Source organism: Lontra canadensis, unplaced genomic scaffold (genome assembly GCF_010015895.1).
Source record: "Lontra canadensis isolate GAN:19392208 unplaced genomic scaffold, GSC_riverotter_1.0 scaffold30, whole genome shotgun sequence".
NCBI classification, from domain to species: domain Eukaryota; kingdom Metazoa; phylum Chordata; class Mammalia; order Carnivora; family Mustelidae; genus Lontra; species Lontra canadensis.
In genome coordinates, this window is record NW_022631024.1 from 19,955,209 (window position 1) to 19,973,682 (window position 18,474).

At 62.7% G+C, this 18,474-nt stretch overlaps 2 protein-coding genes across 3 annotated transcripts in view; one reads left to right on the forward strand and one right to left on the reverse strand.

Moving 5' to 3' along the window:
* ADAMTSL2 (ADAMTS like 2) overlaps positions 1-408 on the reverse strand; it is a 31,933-nt gene extending 31,525 nt beyond the window's left edge. For both annotated transcript variants that reach the window (XM_032866243.1, XM_032866242.1), the window contains exon 1: positions 191-408. The gene's annotated coding sequence lies outside the window, so the exon portion shown is untranslated. The remainder of the gene's footprint in view (positions 1-190) is intronic.
* A 7,547-nt stretch (positions 409-7,955) lies between these two features.
* MYMK (myomaker, myoblast fusion factor) lies at positions 7,956-16,810 on the forward strand. Its single transcript, XM_032866260.1, has 5 exons — positions 7,956-8,090; positions 12,365-12,479; positions 13,263-13,411; positions 16,073-16,189; positions 16,661-16,810. The coding sequence occupies exons 1-5, from the start codon at positions 7,956-7,958 to the stop codon at positions 16,808-16,810; spliced, it is 666 nt and encodes a 221-aa protein (XP_032722151.1).
* Positions 16,811-18,474: the final 1,664 nt, after the last annotated feature.

Consider the following 18,474-nt stretch of genomic DNA (forward strand, 5'->3'; position numbering starts at 1 on the left):
CCGAGGCTGGGCTCTGAGGGGCCACCCTCACCGCGCTCTGAGGGTCTCGACCCTCCCCATGAGCCCTCCTCTGGTTACATAACCGCTCCCCGAGGGGGCTAGGGGATGCTCGGCACCCCCCAGCCCGTCCGGAGTGCACCCGGGCCCTGGGAGGGCTGCGTGGGGAAGAGGAAATGCAGAGGTGGCCTACCTGGCCCGGGGTCAGCAGGTTGTCCTCCTGGGGAAAGGGGCAGAGCCGCCGCGGGCAGGCGGCGCCAGGTGCTCCGAGCAGGGGGAGGCTCAGAGTGCAGAGAGCTGTGGGCTCGGCCTCGCTCCCTCCCTCCTCCTCCCCCTTGCCGCCTCCCTCCTCCACTTCAAAGAGCACCCAGGAGAGGGGGTTCCCAGGGAGGCGCGCAGCCCAGTGGCGGCTCTACGGCCCGTCTGCCTTTATAGCTGTCAGGCAGACAGGGAGGAACTCACACTTCCCACCAGGCTGCTCCCCCGCCCGCCGCGGCCGGCCTGGCGCACACTTTAACCCGCTCCGCGCCTCTGGAGCCCGGCCAGGCCGGCCCAGCTGCCTGCTGACTGCTGCCTCCGCAGCGGCAGCGGCCCAGAGCAGCAAGCAGGGAGGCCGCCTTCCCGGGTCCAGCACTGGGAACCGTGTGTTGGGGTGTCCAGACAGAGCAGCCGCCGGCCTGGGGTCACGGGAAGGCTGGTGGAGGCAGAGCCCAGCCCAGGCCTGTCTGACTGCTGCCTCGGGAAGGGGCCCAGTCTCTGGCTCTCCCCGCCATGGTCCCTGGGTGGTAGGAGGTGTCCAGTCACCTAGCTCCATTTTACAGATGGGAAAGGTGAGGTCCGGATCGCCCAGACGGCCTTGGAAAGGTTCTCCAGAGAGGCAGAGGCCTCTGCAGGTGGAGGGGTGGAGGGAGACCCAGTGAGGCCTCAGCTGAGGGCCCCAGGGAAGGGGCAGGGGTGCCGGTGGCCTGCCTACCAGACAGCTGAAATGGCCAGGGCCGGTGGGGGGAGGCATGGGGGGATCTCTGTGCAGACGCGCAGCACCGGCTTGGCAGGGCACAGCAGCCTGGCTGGGTCCGGGCCAGTCGGGCAGCCCCTGGCAGGCCAGACGTGGGGCTCCAGGCCTGTGTTCTTGCTGAGTCAGAGCGTGGAGTAGAGGACGGAGCACAGGAGCACACGGCGTGAACTCCAGCCCCCAGGAACCCAGGCGGACCCCAGATTCTGCAAACTGTATACCCAAAGCCAGGCCTGGAACCCCCCACCCCCCACCCCAATCAGCCCACCTTCCTGGAAACACAAGGTCAGGGTGAAAGCAGCATGTAAGCTCTCCTGAGCGTGTCATCCAGCCCTGCCTCAGTTGTGCAGGTGGCCTAGGCCCCCAGCGGCCCCTGGAGAACCCTCCTCCTCCCTCCCCACCCCTTGCCAGAGGAACTGTGAGGTGAACTCCTCCTTCGGCTGCGTCCGGGGTGGCTGAGGCTTATTCCAGCCCTGGGAAGTTCTGCCCGGTGTCTGGCCCCCGACAGGAGCAGTGGAGAAGGAGTCAGAGTAGGGCCACACCGCCTCCCATCCTGCATGGGGTCCTTCCTGTGAACCGAGGGCTCTGAGACCAGCATCCTAACCATCCCCATTTTGCAGATGGAGGGACTGAGGCTGCGAGACTGTTGAATGACGCCCCAGGTCACACATCTGATTGGTGGCACAGCAGGGACCCCACCACTGTCACTGACCCTATCCTCTCTGCCTGCAGGGGTTCTTACGTGCATTCGTGCTACCCTCCGTCCTCCCAAGAAAGAGGAAGGGGAGGTCTTGTACATCTCAGCGCCCCCCGCACCCTCCCCGGGGGCTGCTGGGCTAGTCGCTCTGATGGAGACTTGAACCCAGGTCCACACTGCCCCCTGCGGTCCACGTACTGAAGCACAGACAGGACAGAGCCAGTGGCTGGGGCAGTCTGGAGGACACACACCCATGCCTGCACCCCCTCCCCACCCCCCAGACACACGACAGACAGGGCCAGGGCGCCCTCGGAGCCTCAGCTGCAGTCCCCTCCCCTCCAGCCAAGCGCCAGGGCCCTGCACCCCCCTGGCGTGGTCCCGAAACTCCCAGCGTTTCTGGCTCCACGTCTAGCCAGCGCCAGGGTGACTAATGGTTTCCCTTGGGAGGGACCCCACAGCCAGCCGACACAAACACCCCCAGCGCCTCCTCTCAGCCCGGCGGGACAGCGCCTGGGAGACGCCTGCCACCCCTCGGCTACGCCACCGCCCGCAGGTGCGTGACCCTGGGCCGGCGGCCTCTGCCCCACCCCGCCCTCCACCTGAAGGAGCCTGTCCAGGCCCTCCCCCGCCCCACGCAACACAGGGAGCCCCCCCAATCAAGACCCACAGGAACCCACAGCTGCTGCTTTACCTGCTAGTGGCCCCGGAGACGTTGGGGGAGACCCCGGGAGCCAGGGAAGGCTCCTGGGGCCCCCAAAGACCTTAGGAATTGGGGGGGTGAAGAATAAAGGATAAGCAGGGAGCCCCTCCCCAGAGGCCTCACTGTGCTCCGAGCACAGAGGCCGCTGCAGAGGCCAGGCCTCCTGGTGCCCTCAGGGCCCAGCTCACGGGCAGGAACCCAAGACGCCCGAGGAGCCTCCCGCCCAGCGGCCACACACAGGACCCAATCCGCAGCTCGACCCATGCTCGGAAGGGACCCACGCTCGGGGCTGAGGCTCTGCGGTCACCGTGTTGACGGTCGGAATGATGCGGTCTTCGAATCCATGTTCTGGAAGTGGCACGGGATGGGGCAATGGAGCACACACGGGGCCTTAGCGCCTCGGCGCGTGCCTGGCCCACCTCCCTCCACCTCCGGGGTTCTTGGCCCCCAGCCCCCCAGCCCAGACCCAGCAACCACAGCCGCCCTCTGCCCCCCCAGAGGGCCGGAGCAGGGCTGAGTGTCTCTGGGTGGGGTCCTGGGTACTTGGGAGGGTGACCACTCATCCCCAAAGTATCCTCTTGCCCAAAGGAACACAACAAACTTCAAATAAAAAAAAATGACACAATCAGTCCGGTGAATCCATGGAGGAAAGAAAAAGTTTCATCCTGCTTTTTGAACAAAGGTCCCCCATTTTGCACTGAGCCCCACAGATCACCTAGTGGGGTCACTCCCTCCTGGCTCCGTCCCTCCTGGGATCCAAACTGTCTGGGCTCCCTAGAGAGTCACTGTAAGAGAGGACTCTGGGCCCCCATCTCGGGCCCTACCCCTTACTCTTTGCACCCTTCTGGACATACTCAGCACCCCAGAGGATCTGCTGGGGAAGACCCCAGGTGTCCCAGTGCTTTGTTGAGGCTTCAGAATGCTCTTTCCGGACCCTCGGCTGGGACCCCACAGAGTGGGGGCTGCTCCTGGTTCACATGGCACCTCTGAGGCCCAGCATGTTCTAGACGGAGTGGGGGCTCAGTAAACAAAGGGCTGGACTTGTGCGGCCGCTCCTGGAGCCAAGGGGTCCTCCGCTCTCCGGAGGCAGAGCTCCCTGCTGGCATGCTGATTCCTCCAGGGTCCCCACCCACACGCACTGCCCCCTGGGGCCCCGGCTGGGGAAGGGGTGCTGCAGAAACCTGTGTTTTAGTAGACGGTCTTTCTACCAGAGCCTTCTGGATGTCTGGGGAGAAGCTTGGAAACAGGAAAACAGGCATGTTTCTACCAGATGCCGAGGAGAGGCAGCGGAACACAGCAAGTAGCAGGCTCAGGGCAAAGAGATCCAGGGCCGGGGAGGGACACTGGGGGGTCATGGGGTGGACCAGGTGGGGGGTGCTGGCAGTTGAACAGTCACGCTGGCAGCCGGGCGCTGTCCCATCCAGGAAAGCATCTGCTGCAGAGCTCAGAAGCATGGGGACCTCAGCCAGAGGGGTCATCTGGCCAGCTTGGCGGTCACTGGCCAGACCCAGAAGAGGACCAGGCCCCAGAGAGCAACCCCAGCAGCAGCTAGCCCCTTGTCATAGGGCAGCCCAGGGCAGACGACAGCTTTCTCTGCCCCTGGCCCAGGGGCTGGACATTCGGGGAAAACATCCTCCTGCCAACACCTGGGGGTCAGCAGGTAAGAAGCTGGACCCCAAAATGGGCTTCTTCGTTTCCTTGTCCTTCTTTCTCGGCCAGACGCCCTAAGCATGCTCGCGCCGAGGCTTGAAGTTCCCGTATGGGCACCCAGGAAGTGTGTAGGCCTCTCTGATTCTCAGTTCCACAAGAGGCTCCTTTCCACCCAAATATGGAACAAGGACGGTGGCATGAGAAGCCTGGCGTGGCTGAGAAGTGAGCCCACCACGGGAGCTCCCGGGAAATGTGGCCCTGAGGCCCAACGGGTGGCCGGGCTACCGCTCAGAGTGCCACACTCTCGTCAGCGTCCCAGCGACCCTGTGGGGCAGGGATGGAGCCCTCGGCCTGGCTCACCAGGCGGGCACTCAGAGGCTGGGGGTGGCTTCCTCAGCCGGCGGCTGCAGACAAGGCACGATTGCTACCCCAAGCTCGGCCACAGACCGCACACGTGCATGGAGCAGACCCCCTGCCTGGCAGTCCGGGGGCGGGGGGAATGGAGGGGCCCCAAGGAACAAGCGGGAAAGCATCAAAGCCCAGACCCCTCCGGCCAGGTGCAGGGGTGCCCCAGCGGGCCCCTACACGGACAGCCAGGGCACGAGGGCTGCTGAGCTCTGGGGTGACCGAGAGCCGTGGGTCGGGTGTTCAAAACTTGGAGGACGCAGGCGCAGCAGCTGGCTTGGCTCTCGGGCCTGCGGGGCAGACAGACAGCTGTCCGGGAGGCGGGAGCTGGGTGGCATTCCAGGCATTTCAGCACCTCTATAAAACCCGGCCTGCTCCACGGCCCAAGGGGGCGAGGGAAGGGGGCGCGGGCGGTGGGCTCCCTCTCCCCCTGCGGCTGCCCCCCCATCACCCGCCTGTGGGGTCCCACCGGGGCCAGCGCCATCTGCTGGGCGGAGGAGGGATGCCGCCTCGGGCTGGGCGGGGAGGCCAGGCCATCCTGAGACCCCCCCAGCACTGCTCCAGTAACCTGCTACTCTCTGGGCCTCAGTCTGCCGCCCCGTAAAATGGGGAGAGCAGAGACGGCGGCCCCCGCCCCCACCCCCCAGCTGCTGACGGGACCCAACAGGACAAAGCAGCAAGAGTGCTTGGCACAGGGCCCTATACACAGCCGGGGCTTTATCCATGTCTGCGTGTGTGCGAGCGGCCTTCAGACGTACACAGTGTGGCGGGGGTTAGAAGGGAGAGACCTCCCCCTGGCAGGGGTCAGGAGAGGCTGAGGGCTATAGGAGGAAAGGGGGAAGCACAAGCAGTGAGTGTCCAGGCAGAAGGAGGGTGTGCGGCCTGTGGGCTCGGGGGGTGTGGCCAGAACTAGAGCAGGTGGCGGGCTGGGGGGTGGCGGGCTGGGGGTGGCCACGGCAGGCCAGCAGGCGGAGGTCACAGGAAGGTGGGGAGGATGGGGACAGGCTGCACGTTGGTCACTCCAGCCCGTGGGTGGATCCGGCCCAGGTGGGGTGGGCTCCCAGCCCCGCCCCGTCCTAGCACCCCCCCCAACCACTTCTTTGCCCCCTTGAATCGGCCGGCCAGGGTCTCCCACTCAGCCTCCCCCTCTCCCGTCCCCCAGGGCCGTGGCTTCGCCAGCTGCAGGGAGAGCCGAGGGTCATTTCAGTCCTGTTCAGAGCTGGACGCCCTCCCCCAAGCCAGCTGGTCGGTCTCCAGGCGGCCAGGTCCCAGAGAGAGCCACACGCGCGCCGTCCCCACCTCCACGCTGGCCTGGGACTTCCGGCCGGTCTGCAGCGGCTCCCCAGGCTGCCCCAGGCCCAGTCACCTGTCTCCCCACGTTGGGGCAGCCCCCACTCCGCCCCCTTCTGCTTTAATCACTGCAACACGTGTCCAACCAACTGCACCCCTGCCTTCCTCCAACACCTCCCCCTTCTCTTTTTCCCTTTCCCAAGCTTACAGCCCTGGCCCTGGAGTTTACAGCTGCAAAGAAAACACACACACTCATGCACAAAACCAACTGTGGAATGTCTTCCTGCCTCTGCGCGGGGTTTGTGGCTCCAGAGGGTTCTCTGAGCACCTGACGTCTACTCACATTTCCACACCACGGGGTTTGTATTCCTCCTGGGAGGGGGGCTGGGAGCTGGGTGCGGACAGGAGCGGAGGGGTGGAGAGGTGGGCAGGGACAGCAGGCCTCTGGGACGGCCCACCTGGGGTCGCCCACCTCCTGCCCTGCCCAGAGCTGCACGCAGAGCAGGATCTGGTTTTCCCATTTGGAGAGGGAACGGGGCTCCTTGGTGCCAGACTGAAATGTGCGGGAGCCTGGCCTCCCTGGACTTTCATTCATTCTTTGAACAAAGTCATTCATTCAGCCAGTGTTTGTCGAACACCTACGGTGTGCCAGGTTCGGGCCCAGCACAGGAGCGCCTCGGTTTGCCTGGGCACCAGGCCGGGGGACGGCCCTCCCCACAGACGGTGCTATTGAGCCAATGGCCAGAAAGAGGAGGACGAGGAACTATGTTCTTGCGGTGGGGTGGGGGGCGGGGGGTAGGAGGAGAGACGGGGTCTGAGAGTGTGGTGAGACCCGCGTGTACGGTGGGCCGACGGGGCCGGACCACGGATGGCCTGGTGTTCTCCTCGACCCTTGGACTCTACCCCAGGGATGGTAGGCGCCTTGGAAGGCACCGAAGCGGGAAAATGGCGGGACCAAATGCATTGTTGCCGAAAGGGCTCCTGTCACTTGTGTTCCTACTGTCCCTGTGTGGTCGCCCTCGGCGTCCAGCTCTCAAGAGAACAGAAGCGTGGCCGTCCACGTGGTAGAACCCCACTCGCCTGGCAACCAAAGAAACCGCCTCACACAACGTGGGTGACTCTCAGGGACGCCCTGTCGCTGGAGCAGAAGTCAGACCCCAAATGCACACCACATGGTCCCATTTGTGCGGAATTCTGGAACAGGCCCAGTCAGGCGTGCGGCAGAGCAGCGCTTGCTTACGCTGGCCAAGGGCGTGAGGGGTCACCCTGGGCTGATGGGGAGACGCGGTGGTCCCATAGCTGTGTGCAGTTGTCAGAACTCACCCAACTGTACTTCCAATCCAGGCACTTTGTCGTATGTGAATTACATCAGGATGAAAAAAGAGTAGAACTAGAGATGGTTCTTGGGCAGAAAACAGATCAGTCAGGAAACAAGCGACCAGGCTGGAGAGACTGCCTGGGTAGCTCACCACCGCCGTGATTCCTGGGCCAGAGGACAAGGGGACACCCTGTTTTAGGTTTTAGTGCCCCTAAAACCTCTTACAACAAGGGAAGGGCGTTTCCCCAAGGCCAGCGGAGGGAGGCTGCCACGCCAGCTGCGGCCTCAGCCTGGGAGCCCAGGAGAGATGGCCCTGCCGCTTGCTATAGATGCGAAACGACGTAACCGAGGAGGACACGCTGTCTCATTAGGCCGGTTGTCAAGGAAACCCGGCTGGGGAAAGAGCAGGCAGGACCTGGCGTGGGCTGGCAAAGCACCGCGCTGGTCGGCGATGAGAATCGCCTACACCTTGTCCCCCCGCCGCCGGCAGACACGGGACTCCAGCAGCAGAGACCACTGGCGCACTCCCTCTGGGCCTGGGGCCCGGGGGAGAGGGCCAGGACAGAAAGAGGCTGCACGCTGAGGGTTCTACTCATGGCCACTTTACTCCGAGGTTGTTGCCGCAAAAGAAGTGTGGTCTCCTGGAACCAACAGCTCTGGTCTCTCGAGAAAAAAAAAATCAGAGACAAGTGTTGGTCACATGGCATCTCAGCTGTTGGGCCCCGTCCATGGGCTCTCACATGTGCACTCCTGCCCCTGCCTCCCTCCAGGGCGTTCAAACCACAGCTGCCTTCGGAGCCCCCCTTCAAGGGAGCAGGCCTCGTCCCTTTGGTTTCCTCCGCCCTGGGGACCCGGGAGGCCTGTGCCCTCCCCTGCACCCCGGCCCATGGGGACACTCGCGGCGAAACTTCTCCTGCCGACGCTCAGCAGCCTGGTCTTCCTCCCCGCCGTCAGCATCGCTGCCAGGCGGCGGTTCCACATGGAGGCCATGGTCTACCTCTTCACCATGTTCTTTGTGGCGGTGAGTCTGGGCCACTCGCCCAAAGGCACAGGGACACGGGGAAGGGGCCGTCTCTCCACCACCTTCCCACACCAGGGAGGAAGGAAAGTGATTTGGAGGAGAAGGAAAGAGCCTGGAGACCCGGAGAGAGGGTTGGGGGCCCCCCTCCGCCTCTCTGGACCTCAGTTTCCCCGTCTGGGTCAGGAAGTCACCCTAGGATTGGTGTGCACAAGACCAAGCCCGCAGTGGGTCGGCGTCGGTCGGTCCAGGACGAGCCCTTCGAGTCTTCTGGGGTGACCCTCCTTTTGCCGCCGACAGACCACCCCAGGCCCCCCACATCCCCCCCGACCCCACCCCCGCTCCTGCCACTCTCCCAGCTGCAAGTACAGGGCAGCGGAGCAGGGAGGAAGGGGCTGAGCCAGGCCTGGGAGGGGGTTAGTGGAGTTTAGGGAATGTGGAGGGCCTGCGTGATTCTGATTCCAGAATTCCGGAGCTGGCCCTGGTTCAGGAGGGCCTGCTCACGCCTGCTCGTCTCTCCTTCTCGGAGGCCCGCGTCTCCCTCTGAGTGCTTCTTCCTCCGTGCACAGGCCTGATGACTGCCTGTCTCTCCCCTCCCTCCCTCCCTCCCAGCAGCACGCTCTCCCTCCGCATTTTTCCCATTGGTTTTCTCCACATTTGCCTCTTTTCCCTTTGTAAATGTCTGTGTCTGGGAGCCTCTTGATTTCTGGAGCTCTGTCTCCATAGAACTTGCTCTCGTCCCAAACCTCCTGGTCTTTCCCCGTCTGGCTTTGTCCCCCTGGTCCTCCACGTGTCTCTGTGGCTCTGTCTCCCGTCCTGAAGCTTCTGTCTGTCTGTGGGTCCTGCCTTCCTACCTATGTACCTCTCTCTCTAATCCATCATCGCTCTACCTACCTAATCAATGACCCATCCCTCTACCCATCACCGATCTGTGTCTCAGGGCCGACCCGTGTCCCTCTGAGTCCTCCCCCGCCATGGTCTGCCGCACCAGCCCCAATCAGACTCACCCTTCTCCGCAGCCCGGCTCCCTGCAAAAAGCTAGCACCGGGGAGGCGAGCGTCCCCCAGCCACTGCCTTGTGGCAGCGCCAGACATGTGAAAACTCGCATGGCTCCCACCGCCGGCTGGCCTTGCTCCAGCAGCCAGGCCTCTGTGGGCATGTCGGGGTCCTTGGGGCAGCCCTGGGCGGGTAGGTCTGTGAACACACGCACGTGTTTGCAGACACGCGTGCACCTGTCACGCCGACCTCCTCGTGAGCCGAACCCGCGCTCATCTGCCATGGGAGAGGGTGTGTGCACGTGGGCTGGTGCGTGCACATGGGCTGGTGCTCCCTTAGGCAGCAGGGACCTGGGACTGGGGGTTGCCTAGTGTTTCTGTCTCCACACCTGGGTGGGAGAGATCTTGGGCGTGGTGGTTCTGGCTGTGGGCCAGTGTCCAGGCTCTGGGCCATGCCTGTGCTGTGGACGCACTGTCTCATGTAGTCCTCTCAGCTCCCCGTGAGCCTGGGACCGTGACCAGCCCATTGGACAGATGAAGAAACTGAGTGTCACAGATGCGCTCTGGGGCTCTCGGCTCATTCAAGGCATCTTGTCCAATGCCATTTCGTCAGCTCCATAAGGGAGCCCTGCTTGGGTGAGTTCCAGGAAGTCAATTTGACAGATGAGAAACCCAGACACAGAGTGGACCTGGGACTTCTCTGCAGGTCCAAGGGGCTTAGGGCTGGGGAGAGGAGCTGGGGGTCTTGTTCCCAGGTCTATGTTAGACCCAGCCCCGGAAACCACAGACATGCCAGGCCACCCCTCCCCGCTGGGCTGGGCTGGCCCCCAGCTGCCTCCAGGCTGACCTAAGAGGCCCACCCTGTCCCGCCCTAGCCCGCCCAGAGTGGCAGAAGCAGCTGCCTCCTGTGACAAATGTCCTCCCACCTCAAAGCCCCACTCAGCCCCTTTCTCCCAGAGCCCCAAGCAACACCATTGCCCCTTCTGCCTCCAATGTGGCTTCTTCCATGTTCTGGCCAGAATCCTCCTGCCACAGTCGCTACTTCTGTGTCCAACACTGTGCATCTGCCCCGTCACACAGAGTCCCCTGGCCCTCCCCAGAGAGTGGGTATTCTCGTCCCTGTTCGACAGAGGCGGCCCCAAGCTGCCAGCCATCCGCCTAAGCTCACAAAGCAGGGATCCTTGAGGTGGGCCTCTGGAGGCTGTGCTATCTCCCAGCAGACCCCTGGTGCACTCCACCCCTGCTAGCCCCCTCACGGGCCAAGTGCACCCCTGCGTCGAGAGAGGCAGGCTTCACAGGCAGGGAGGCCGGATGCCAGTCACTGCTCTGCCCAGCCCCCTTGGCAGGTGGCACTGCTCTGAGTCTCCCCTTCCCCACCTGTCTGATCGAGATGAACCAAGGGCCTTGGGGGAGACGCCTCCTGGGTCAGCTCTCTTCCCAACCACTCCAAAGCCTGCCTCCCTGACCCTGGGTTTGCCTGGCCAGGCTGAGACAGAGCTCTCCTGCCCTTCACGGGGCCGAGGAGGACACTCCCAAGCATCTCACAGTCTATGATCATACACGGTGATCTGTCCCACAAAGGAGAGGCAGGGAGCAGAAGCCCCAGATGACGGGGATGGGCAGTGTGGGGAGGGATGTAGTTCCAGAAGTAGCAGGAGAATAGCCATGTCATTCACAGGGCCTAGCTCTGCCTGCCAGAACCGTGTGCATCAAGGGTCCTGCTCCTTGCCCTATCCCCAAGGTCTGAGCACCTTGATCAGGCCCTACCTGAAGCTTATATTTCCCCAGCTAGACAGTCATGTCCACAGCCTAGTTGCTCCCCTCCATCCTCTCTCCCTGTGTCACCTCAAAGGGTGCAGCATACAAAGTTCAACCCTGTTCTCTTGGTGGGTCTGACCAGGGTGCGGAGAAGTAGGACTGTCACCTCCCTCGTTCTGGACGCTATACCTCTATTAATGCCTCCTGGGTGCACGCTTGCTTTCGGTCACCTATGATTGTAGCCAATAGGAGCGCTAAGTCAAGCCCGACTTGCTTGACTCACCAGGCGATCCAAGGCTCCTGCTCCCCCTGTAACACCCCTGGGCCTCCCGACTTGGGCTGATCTCCCGGATGCCTCCTCCCTCCTGCTGAGCTGGGCTCACCAAGAGTTGATTGTGCTGGTTCCCAAACTCATTTACACCCATGGGACTTGTCAAAATAATTCCATCACATAATTAAATATTACTTAAAGTGATGAGATGTGTATGCAAAAGGAGAGAGTTGTTGTTTTCTGTAAGAATTCAGTTGACTGCTTTGAGAATACTGCACAGACGTATTCTGTCTTAAAAACTGCTATTAAAGCACTCCCGGGTGGCTCCGTCATTAAGCGTCTGCCTTTGGCTCAGGTCACGATCCCAGGGCCCTGGGATCGAGTCCCGTGTCAGGCTCCCTGCTCCGCGGGGAGCCTGCTTCTCCCTCTCCTCCTCCCCTACTCATGTTCTCTTTCTGTCAAATAAATAAATATAATGTTTTTTAAATTGCTATTAAAGAGGGTGTTGGGGAGACTACGGCAGAGAGACGGGAGAACGTGCCATGCCGCGTTCAACATGGGGGTCTCCGCAGTCTCCCAGGACCTTAAGGAAACTGGAACTAAACAATGACAGGCCGGGGGTTCCCAAAGTGGGCTCCACAAGGGTGGCTGGCAGCACCCCAAGAAACTCCTAACAGTGCAAACCTCGGACGCCACCCAGCCCTGCGGGGGGGGCGGGGGCAGCGCGAGTCCTCACCAGCCCCTCCCCCGCAGGGTTCTGGTGCCCACTCACATCTGAGGACCTCCCCGCTGGGACAGCCCACTCACGACAGGAGAAGGCCCTCCCAGGCCGCTGTAGGGCTCCTACCCAACGATGCTGAGGGAACGCACACGCACCTGCTCTGGGTAAACTCAGGTGCTAAAGGAACGTGCAGGGCGCGTCGTCAGGGCCCCGCCCCGGTGGGCTTCACGGAGTGATGCCTGGACTCCGTGTGGTCATGTCATACACACACCGGGAGAGAGCCGGCCGGGCTCTGAGCACATCTGAGGTTCCCGGCCCCTCACGGGAACGTTTTGTCGGATCCCCACAAGACACCATGAGGGGAGTGGTTGGCGGCACCTCCATTTTTCAGGTGGGGAAACTGAGGCACGAAATGACTTGCCTGAATCTCGCGGCTAGTGAGTGGCCTGGCTGGCGGGGAGTGGCGGGGGCCGGGCACGGCTGAGGCCTGTGCCGTCCCCTCCAGCCCCTGACCGCCGCGGTTTCCCAGCAGCTGTACCACGCCTGCGACGGGCCCGGCCTGTCGGTGGTCTGCTTCATGCGTCATGACGTCCTGGAGTACTTCAGCGTCTACGGGACAGCACTGAGCATGTGGGTCTCGCTCATGGGTGAGTGGCCGCGCCCTGTCGCCCAGTGTCCCCACCCCACCATCCACCTGCCGTTCCCAGAAATAGCCAAGCCCTCTGACTCTGCCCACCCCTCCCGGACCGGGAGCGTCTCTCCCCTCTCCTGGGGTTCGAAGCCCGGTTTAATGGATGAGATAGGACGCACCGTCCTTAAACGCCCCGATTCCCATCCTTGCTTCCTGTTCAATTCCCAAGTGAACGAGGGCTTGTTCGGAGCTCCTCACGTGGCAGAGCCATGCCTGGAACCTGTGGATGGGCTTCCAGCTCCCCCCACCCAGGAGACCGCTGTTGCACACCAGGGTTTGCCCCCAAGGCGTTTCTTGAGGCCCTTACCAGCCGCCGTGCCCACCACTGTCAGCTCAGGCTTTTACGAGGATGGAATTGCTCAAAAGCGTAGTTTCTGCAACTTTCTTCCCACTTAGCGCCGTCTGGAGGCGACGTCAGGACACACGGGCCCCATCGCACGGGCTCCCTGGTATTTGCCCAGCTTCCGTGAAGGACTCACATCTTTCCTGTCTCTTACCTGCATGTCTCTGTCTTCGCTCCTGGGGCTCTCAGGGGCAGGTGTGCAATGCCCTGCCCGTGACTCCCACGCAGCTCTGTCCACCTCTGTACCTTAGACCCAGCCGGTCAGACCTCCGGGTGACTGGGCTGGGCCCGGGGGGGTCTCTCTGGCTGGGGCGCCTAAGAGATGTGTCTGGGGGAGCAGTGGCCGGGAGGAGCAGAGGGGCTGCTCACCCCTCCCGGTTCCTCCCCCACCTCCAGCGCTGGCTGACTTTGACGAACCTAAGAGGTCGACCTTCGTGATGTTTGGTGTCCTGACCATCGCGGTGCGGATCTACCATGACCGCTGGGGCTATGGGGTGTACTCGGGCCCCATCGGCACGGCTGTCCTCATCATTGCCACAAAGTGGGTGCGTACCATGCGAGCCTCAGAGGACGGGGACGCCCGCCCCCATGACACCTCCCCCTCGGGGTCTCCGTTTATCTCCCGTCTCAGGGCTTCCGCTAGAGCACAGAGACGAGGAACACCAGGCCCCCGGCCACACGGACCGTCTGTATCGTCCGTACCCACTAGCTCTGGACCTGACCCAAGTGACTCCACTTCTCTGCCTTGGTTTCCATGTCTGGAAACTGGCTGTTGCGGGAACAGTTCAGTCCCTGCTTCGTAGGTTTGCTTCAAAGAAGTTGAGTTAATGTATCTAAAAGTGTTGGCCTAGAACTTGGCTTCTAACGTGCTCGACACGTGGGAGCAACAACCACTGTCATTATTACTCTTTGCAGAGAATGACTGCTTTAGAGTTGCGAAAGCCGGGATTATTCTAGGAGGACTTCACGGAGGCGGAGAGCCTTGAGGAGGGAGGCTGTGGTGTGTAGTGGACAGGAAGTTGGAACAGCCCCTAAGCGTTGAGGCAGCCTGAGCCAGACTTTGGAACGCCGACATCTCTTCACTGGGTCCCCTGGGGGTCCTGACGCACAGTCCCCAGGCCTCCCCACAGCTCTCTTGTACCAAGGCCCTCCTGGCTGCGAGGCCTGAAAGCCACTCATGCTTCCCGAGCTGACAAGGGATGCCAGAGCAGAGTGGACCCAGGGGCACTTCCTGGGACCCCAGAAGGGAAGGAGCTGAACCCTGCAGGGACCAGAACACAGGCCCGGCCTGCTGGCAGGCCTGAGGCTGGACCCACTCTCCAGCCATGCAGCAGCGCAGGCCCCGAGGTGACCTCCTCCCTCTGCCACATTTTCGCCCCTTTGGAGCTCCGCCTGGAATCTCGGGGTGTCCCAACTCCATGTGCTGGCACACACCCACTCAAGGACCCAAAATTAAGGCCCAGATGGCAGGGCCTCAGGGGATGGGGTGGAGGGGCTTCAGGCCACCTAGGGAGCGGGAGGGCAGTTCTCTGGGAACAGGGGTCAGGCTGGGCAGGTGGCGCAGAAGGTGTCCATCAACCCATTTTACAGCTGCGGGAGGGAAAATAAAGTCCTGCTCCTCCCACAGCAGGGAGTAGAGGGTTTGTCCTGCCGTTCAGTTAATGAAGGAAGTAGGGCTCAGAGAGGTCAGCAAGCAACAAGAATCACGCGGCACCGGGTGAAGTCGGGCCTTGACTTTCCAAGAGAAAGGAAGGAGCCTCTTTCTCCCTCCAGCCTCCCCAAGGGGGAAGGCTGACACAAAAGGCCCCCGGAGCTGCCTGTGAGAGCAGGGGAGGCCTGTTGGGTCTGCCGTGTCCCGGGAGGGACCCCGTTAATGAACGTGCCGGAATGCATAAACACTGAGCCCGGGTCGCGATAGTGCAGGCTCACTCCCCGGCAGGAAGTAGGACAGGCTGCCCTGGGAGGCTGTTCCTCCCGCAGAACTTGGCAGGCCTGGATTTGATTGTAATTAGCCAGAATGGAAGCCACTCGCCAGTTTCCGTGGAAAGCGCCACAGCGACTTCCACGGCCCTCGGGCTGTGGATCCAACCACGGGAACCAAGAGGTCTGCCTGGCTCCCTACATCTGGGGCTCAAATTGTGTTTTTCAGACCATTTAACGTGGAGTTTATTTTGGATTTTCAAGGGCAGTTTCTCCCTGGAATGAGGGTGGATTTTTCTCCCAGAGGCTCGTCCCTTCTTGAGCCTGAGTTGGGAACAGCAGCCCTCAGGGAGGGGAAGCAGAGAGAGGCGGGTGTGGGGACCGCGGGGCAGGACCAGGCCAGTCTAGGACGTAACCCTGGGCAGGCGCAGGGCCATGGCCAACCACACCCAGACCCCACAACCACGCCCACCTGCTGTCTGTGCCCGCGCGGGGCCTGATGTTTTATCAGCAATGGCAAATTCCAGAAAACCGCACCCCAGACTCTGGTGAGCCAGCCCACCCCGACTGGCACGGGGCTCCCACCCAGCAGGTGTGTGTGGTTGTGGGGGCCCCAGCCCTGCCGAGGAGGGGTCCACGATTCACGGTGTGCATTGTGCTGAGATCCCAAACAGCGGCACTCTGAGACACCTTGGCCCCAGGGGTTGGAAGGTGCAGGATGCGGTCCCACGTTTACTGCACGTTGTCAATGTACGTGAACCCATCTTTGTATGAGTCAGTGCTGGCTCACGCCTCCCACTAACGTGCACATCTGGGCAAGCAGAGAGTCCTGTGCTGGTCAGCTTATCTCAGGAGCACTACCGTGGGTCCTGATCCACAAGCCACTGAATGGTTTGTTGGACCACAACACGGGCATCCCCGTGGGCCACATGGTGGGCGGGGCAAGCCCTCCAACACCCCCTCGCTGAGTCTGGTCCCCTGGGGGTCCCTGCTGCTCAGCTGGGGTATGTGTGCAAGGGTTATCTTGTTAGCCCAAAGAGGCAGGAAGGGATGGGGGGGCGGTCCTCACTGGGCAAACTGGTCCAGGGGTTCCCAACCAAGCCATCCAGGATGGGGCTCCCTTGGGGCCTGCCGCCGCGGGACCAGGCACGCAGGGCACCTCCCTGATCCCCATCCGCCGCCCGAGGGTAGCCAAGGGACACGTGGGTGCCTGGGGCCAGCTCTCCAGCCAGCTCTGAACGGCCTCCCTGCCATGGGACCTCTCTGCCCGGCCACTCTCCCCGCAGCTGCAACAGATGAAGGAGAAGAAGGGTCTGTACCCCGACAAGAGTGTCTACACCCAGCAGATCGGCCCCGGCCTCTGCTTCGGGGCACTGGCCCTCATGCTGCGCTTCTTCTTCGAGGTACGGGGACAGGGGCTCCTCGGGGGCTTCCGCAGCGTCCCCTTGCTGCCTCCTCTGTCCCTCCTGGTGGGTGGAGGGAGGTCTCCCTCCCACGACAGCACCGCCCGTCCCCAGCACCCCAGCTCTCGCTGTCTGAGGGGATCTGAGACGAGGCACCCAGCCAGGATGGGGCCTGGGGCTGGAGCGCGCACCTACAGGAAGCGGGGGTGGGGGGCGGGCGGCCTCATTGTCAAAGGCCCAGCAGCCGAACTTCCACTCTCCACCTTCAGCACTCCATGGGGCTGAGGTCAGGAAAGACTGCCCATGGGCTGGACGCTGAGGAGGGGCCCCTTAGAGGAGGGTACTTGGCCAGATGCGGGGCGGGGTGGTGACCGGCAGGTGCCCCGGCACATCAGGCATGTGAGCAGAGGCACGGAGGGTTGGGGGGAGCCTGGGGCCGCAGGCCAATCCTCCCCCTTCCCTCCCCTGCAGGACTGGGATTACACCTATGTTCACAGCTTCTACCACTGTGCCCTGGCCATGTCCTTCGTCCTCCTACTACCCAAGGTCAACAAGAAGGCCGGAAGTGCAGGGCCCCCCGCCAAGCTGGACTGCTCTACCCTTTGCTGTGCTTGTATCTGACATTGCCACCCGCCTCTGTCCCCGTCCCCCCCACAAGCCCCTGCCCTCCCCCTCATCTCACGCCCCAGGAGCGCCCAGGAGAAACGTCTCTCCTCCGAGCCTGAGAGGTCCCCAGGGAATTGGGGACCACCCTGAGTGCTCCTGGAAACCCCAGGTACTAGGTTTCCACTTTGGCCAAACATCATGCTGGAAAGAAAAGACCTTCCTCCCTCCTCCCCCACCCTCCTCCTCCTCCTGCTTCTCCAGTCATGGCCAACAGGTGTGTCTACAGAAGCCTGGAACCTGTGTGTCCCCCTAATCGGCCCTCCCCTCATCACCCAGAAGCTCCGGCTCAGCCCCGGCCGCGCCTCTACTCGCAGCATCGGTTTTCTCTTGGAAACTAGCATCCCCACTTATGTCCTGTGCCCTCCGGCTCCGAACACACCCAGTCGGGATTCCTGAGGCCAGAAGAGGGGCAGCTCTGTCCCTGGCCCAGGCCCGTGTGGCCAGGCCTCCAGCCAGGTCCCTGAATCAAGCCATTTCAGGAACGGAGACGCCTATGAAACTCCCCAATGCCTTGGCCTTACTGGGTTCCCAAAGCTGTGTACTCAGCCCTTGATCTAATCCATCAGACAAGTCTGCAGTAAAGCACGGTCATTCCACTCTAAAGACAGAAGCCTGAGGCTCAGAGGAAATGGTGGGCCTGAGGCCCCAAGCCAGTAAGGGCAGAGCTGGGCCCCAAGCCTAGTCTGCCGGTCCCAGAGCCATGCCCGCCACCTGACTCGGGAGCCGCCCCACGGGCAGGCATGAGCACCTGTGTGGGTCCTCGGAGCACTCCCAGCACTCCCAGCACTCCGCCCGGGCTCAGAGCCAGTGTGGGGAGGGGGTCCGGGTGCAGGGAAACCTGAGCGGAGGCCAGCGGCCCACAGCTGGACACCCAGGGCCGGCTGGCAGTGGGAGGCCAGCGAGCCCCAGCCCAGAGCCTGTCTGCACTGAGCCCCGGGGGTGGCAGGAGCAGGCCTCCCAGACATCACCTCACAAACCTGAGCCTCCCCAGCAGCCCCAGCTTCCCGAATGATGTGGGCACATCTGTCAGGCAGGAAGTTACCTACACCTGTCTGGGGCCTGTTTGTATTTCCAGAAGGGGCGCGCCCACTCCCACGGCAGAGGGCGGCCGTAACTGTCCTAACGTCACCTCTTGCTCACCTCCGGGGGCCAGGAGAGAGCTGGGGATACGCCTGACCCCTCAGCCTGGCCCCACTGTCTGTTGGCCTCCCTGACAGTCCAGGCCCCGCGCGTGGGGGACTGGACGTCCGCGGCCTCACGCCAGCTCAGCCCCTTTCTGTCGCTGGAGCCCAGTGACAACAGAGCAGTCGCTCAGCTCTTCACGCTGGATCTGAGTCCCGGCCGGGTCCCGGGCAGCAGGGATGCGTCACCGCTCCACTTCCCCGATGAGCAAACTGAGTCTCAGCGCTCTGGTGCCGTCCACCCAGACAGACGTGTCCCCGCCTTCCCCAGCGCCATGATGGCCAGATGCTGCTTCCAGTGGCTTGTCGTCTGATGGGGCTGTGGGCACACTCACACGTACTGCAGACACACGTGCAGGCCACATGCGTGTGCTCGCCCCAGGAAGAGACAGAGCGCCCCGCAAACAGTGACGTCCCACCAGGCCCGTCTCCCGGCTC